The following is a 5,381-nucleotide window of genomic DNA, read 5'->3' as shown; positions in this document are numbered from 1 at the left end:
ATTTCTCTTGGTTTATGTAGATGACATCATTTTCACTGGTAATGATCCTCAATTTGTTCATTCTCTCATTACTCAGCTGCATTCTAATTTTGCTCTAAAGGATTTGGGCACTCTTGATTATTTTATAGGAATTGAAGTTAAACAGTAGTCCCCCACTGCTCTCTTCCTCACACAATCCAAGTATATTCGTGATTTACTAACCAGGGCAGATATGCATGATGCTAAGGCTATTTTTTCTCCCATGCCCTCAAGCTGCAAACTTACAAGGATTGGGTCCAATTATTTTGCTGATCCACACTTGTATCGTTCTATAGTAGGAGCTCTTCAATATGCCACCATCACTCGCCCTGAAATTACCTTTGCAGTAAACAAAGTCTACCAGTTCATGAGTCAACCCTTGGAAGATCACTGGCAAGCTGTGAAACGTATCTTAAGATATCTAAAAGGGACCTGCACATATGGACTGCTTATTCAGGCTACAAATCCTCAGGTTCCATTCTCTTTGACATCCTATTGTGATTCTGACTGGGCCAGTGATCCAGATGATAGAAGATCAACTTCTGGAGCTTGTTTATTCTTGGGTCCAAATCTGGTTTCTTGGTGGTCAAAGAAACAGACCCTTGTTGCCAGATCTACAGCTGAGGCAGAATATAGAAGTCTGGCTCTTGCTTGTTCAGAAGATCACTCTTTAGAGAACTGCAGCTTCCTCTGTCAACACCTCAAATTTTCTGTGATAATTTGAGTGCCATAGCTCTCTCATAATCCGGTTTTACATGCTAGGACAAAGCATCTCGAGCTAGATATTTACTTTGTGAGAGAAAGAGTTCTGGCTAAGAAGTTGATTGTGACTCATATTCCTACTACTGCACAAATTGCTGACACACTCACCAAGCCACTTTCTCCAATCAGATTTGCAGAGTTAAGACAGAGACTCAGGGTGTTGGATGTTGGCATCCCTCTCCAATCACCCTGAGTTTGAGGGAGAATATTAGATGTATTACCTTGTATTAGTTGTTACTGAGTTACCTTGTATATCTTACTCAGTTACTGTGGTACATTTTATTATTATACTTGTGTCCACAGTAGATAGAATTTACTTTGGATCTGTAACTGCTTACTGTTATCTTGTTAGAGTCCATTGGGTATTAATTGAACCCACGAGGCCCATGCTTTAGCTGAGTTGTCCTTCGTCTTTTATAAATAGGACAAGTGTCCCATCAACATGTAACTTTTTCACTTTAATAAAATCAGATCTGAATCATTTTCTCTCTCTCGTTTTCCTCTTCTCTAGTTCTCTCTTTCTCTTTCACACTCTGAGATTTGTTCAAGCTTCTATGGCTTCTACACAAAATCTCAATACATACTAAGCACTAAACAACCAATACTATTTTCCAAAACTGGGATTACATGTCTCCACCATCAATTCTAACATTTTACTATGTTAAACTAAACATCTCAAGCTTTCCAACAAGGTATAACATTAACCATTTGGTTGAGCATAACCGGAGTTATGCAATTCACAAGACGACTGCTTCAAACTGGACTTACGGAAGTAGGGCAGCAACTTTAAAATAGAACTAGGATTTATCCACTCATCCATAGGTCCTAAGAATATATGTGGTTATAGATCTTTGAGTTAGCTTTACAAAGGTTCAAATCTCACTCAATTTGAAGCTCTCTAGCTCAAGATATGCGTGTTTTACTACGCTATGTCGAAATCACTGTGTGTTGGCGCTGGAGGCACTAGCGACCACGAATCTCTGTTTCATGGCACTGGAGGCGCCAGAATGGCACTGGAAGCGCTAGGAAACTGGGGACATTTTGAAAATCTGAGTCTAAAATTCCCCAATTGGGTTATAGATCACTTTCCAAGAGTATAACTTCAGTCTTACACGTAATAAACCATGACAATCAATTACAACTAACAATTCCTCATGATGACCAACTATCTTTGGTATCAAGCCATCAAATTCATAACATTCTCATTACATGAATTCTATTCAAGGTAATGTATCAAAATATATACTTATGTACATCACTTCCCAGTTCTCATGGTACTCAAAATTACAAAGTGTGACACACTAGCCCTCCTAGTTACATAGGTGGCATGAATACTACCTTAAGCCCAAAATACACAGGTTTACATCAGGTAACTCATGCATTATGATTACATATACAAAACAATAATCAATACAATATGCTCAAATGTCATGCTCTCTAGCACATTAGGATCCACTATGTCATTTTCCTCTGATCTCACTAGTACCTCCCTCTTGAGGACCTGAGATATCATATCTCCAAACAGGGTGATATAACAATCTCAGTAAACTAAGGGTCCGTGGAGATTCTTCTGCCCTTAAATTCAATTTTAGTGCACAGGTATTAAAACAAGTATAACATAGCATTTTTCATACAAATAAGCATCAATAACACTAGATCCACTCCATTGGCCAACTTGCCAAAAAGAAAGAGTTCTCGTATGGCACTTCCGAGAAAAGTCCCTACGAGCTCCTCCTCCCAGGTTTTAACCACAAGTAATTACTTCGCAAAACTACACATACATTCTAAGGGAAACCTACACATACATTCTCCTAGCCAGGGAATCCTTTCAGTCATGAATTCACACAAAACATACTTTCTCATATCATGCATCATACAATATTCTAATACAACAATGCACATCCAATCATATAACCATTATTCCAATGGAGTATGGAGGAACATCAAGCGGGATTAATCCCAAGATCCAAGAGTTTACCTTTCGAAGCAATATACTCTAACACTTTACAAGCTTTTTGTCGAGAGATTTCAAAGCCAAAACACCAACTCACCAACAATTTTCCTATTATGAGTAATTAATCCAATCAACCGCACTTTCCACGTAGGAATTCAACAATACCATCACTCAGATATCACAAAACCAAGGTGAGATACTTACCCCAAGTTCTTCAAGGTTCAAGAATCAAGTCCTCTCTCAAGGAGGGCTCCAATGGTGATTCTAACACAAAATCACCACTAGGTTCAACACACCTATATCAAAGGTACACAAAATACCCATCAATTCCAACATAACCCAAAAACCCCAAATCTATAAAGGTCATGGAGTTTTCAAGAAAAACACAAAGAAACTCAAGGAAATAATTAAGAATCCTTACCTCCAAGCTACAAAACAAAGATGAAGTAAGGTTCTTGAACTCCAATGGAGGAAGACTCTTCCTTTTCTCCCTCAAAAGTAGCACCCAACAATGGAAGGTAGTGGGGATTTTGCCATGGTCAAAGGTGAAGGAAAGGTGAGAAACCAATATTCGATATTGGATTATTCATAGCATTACTATACCCTCCATATTCATTGCGGGTTTTCTTGCCCGTGGTGTGGTCACACACAAGAAGGAAGGAAGTGAAATTTGAACTCCCACCTCTCTACCTCTCTTGGTCGAAGCTTTGATGGGGAAGGAGATGAAAATTTGGTAACTTTTGGGTGAAAGAACTGTGGAAGAGGAAAGAAAGAGTCAGAGAGATAGGAGAGATAATACGCACATAAAATATCTTTGTGGAAAAAGACGATTTTGCCCTTAATTTCTCTCATATTTCTCCATCCCACCACTAGGGTCACTTAAATAGAGTTTTTGAGTCTATTGGACCCAAAAGGTATTATACACACTTAATTTATTTTGGGTCTCACCCACTTTGTATAATTTGCACTATTAACCCAACACTTCAATTATTTTCACTTTCGCCCCGAAAAGTGACTTAGCTTTATATTAGCCTTTTCCTCTAATTAACCCTTAATTACCTATTATTCCTTAATTAATGTAATTAATTATCAGGGTTATTACACACATCTAGGGGTCTCGCATTATGTGCTCAAACTACCTCAATTCTCTCATCTTTTCAACCACCATTCTATTTCTACCTTGCATTAAAAATCTTCAATTCTTATCTCATCCATCCTTGTATGATCACACATCCACCTTACTTTCTCATTTCTACTACTCCCATTTTATGCTTATGTTGCCATTGTACTGGCCAATATTCCGCTCCATATACATTATAGGCCTTACTGTTATTCTATAGAATTTTGGGAATCTTGTGGTCACAAAAAAACCCTGATGCACTACGGCATTTCATCCATCTTGCTCTGATTCTATGATTTACATCCCCATCAAAATCTTCACCTTTAGCAGAAAAAAATGTTGATACCATACAGCCATGGAACATATTAGATAGGTAATGCTATACATGCAAAAATTAGAGAAACAAAAAATACACATACTTTCGATACCACCAACTTGTTTTTGGATGGATCTGCAAGCAATTTAACAGCTCTTCATGCTGGTTATGACTTGAAAATATAAGGATTGTATTATATGAATTGTGTAATTAGAAATGTACATAGGGTCCTATTTAACAGCCCAAGGAAGATAAAAAAATAATAAATAAATAATACTACAACTATTATTTACAACACTTCCCCTCTAGTTGAGGAATAAATATTTATCATTCTCAGCTTGCTAATAAGTTCTTGAAATCTGTCTGAAGGAAGTCCCTTCGTCAGAATGTCAGCTAATTGACGCTTAGAGGGAATGTATGGAGTGACGATCAACCCGCTATCAAGTTTCTCTTAGATGAAATGGCGGTCGACCTCAATATGCTTAGTCCGATCATGTTGAACTGGATTATGAGCCATACAAATGGAGGACTTATTATCACAAAGCAGCTTCATCAATCCTTCACATCTTATGCTGAGATCACCAAGTATAATTTTCAACCACAATAATTCACAAATGCCTTGAGTCATAGCTCGAAATTCAGCCTCTGCACTTGACCTGACAACCACATCCAGTTTCTTACTCCTCCATGTCACTAAATTACCATAGAGAAACATATAACAACCAGTGATAGATCGACGGTCAGTCATAGATCCAGCATAATCAGCATGTGATTGCCAAGTCTATTTCTTAGTCCTTTATCAGGAGTGGCTTTAAGATACTGAAGAATTCTCCGCTGCCTGCATGTGTTTTCTTTTGGATTATGCATGAATTGACTGACAATACTAACAACATAAGCTAGGTCTAGTCTAGTATGCGCCAGATATATCAGTCTCCCAACTAGCCACTGATATTGTCCTTTATCAACTGTAGGATACTCCTCTTCATAACTCATCTTGTGATTCTGCTCATTGGAGTACTAGAGGGTTTACACCCAAGCTTTCCTGCTTTTTAAGAAGGTCAAGAACATATTTCCTCTTACTGATAAAAATTCCTTTCTTTGAATGAGCTACTTCTATCCCTAAGAAATATCTCAATTTCCCAATATCTTTAATTTCAAATTTAGAGGCTAGTCGTGCTTGTAGAACATGTCTTTCCAAATATCATCCCCTA

The 5,381-nt window shown here is 37.8% G+C and overlaps 1 protein-coding gene across 1 annotated transcript; it reads left to right on the top strand.

Annotated features, from left to right (window-relative positions):
- The first annotated feature begins 211 nt into the window (after positions 1-211).
- Positions 212-742, top strand: LOC133297757 (uncharacterized mitochondrial protein AtMg00810-like). Its single transcript, XM_061496954.1, has one exon. It carries the CDS (start codon positions 212-214, stop codon positions 740-742), a length of 531 nt encoding a protein of 176 aa, XP_061352938.1.
- Positions 743-5,381: the final 4,639 nt, after the last annotated feature.

The sequence above is a fragment of the Gastrolobium bilobum genome, unplaced genomic scaffold, assembly GCF_033153095.1.
Source record: "Gastrolobium bilobum isolate Gb01-03AN ecotype WA unplaced genomic scaffold, APGP_CSIRO_Gbil_v1 utg65677, whole genome shotgun sequence".
In the NCBI taxonomy this organism is placed as follows: Eukaryota; Viridiplantae; Streptophyta; class Magnoliopsida; order Fabales; family Fabaceae; genus Gastrolobium; species Gastrolobium bilobum.
The sequence above is the reverse complement of the archived record's forward strand: the minus strand, read 5'-3'. Positions and strand labels throughout refer to the sequence as shown.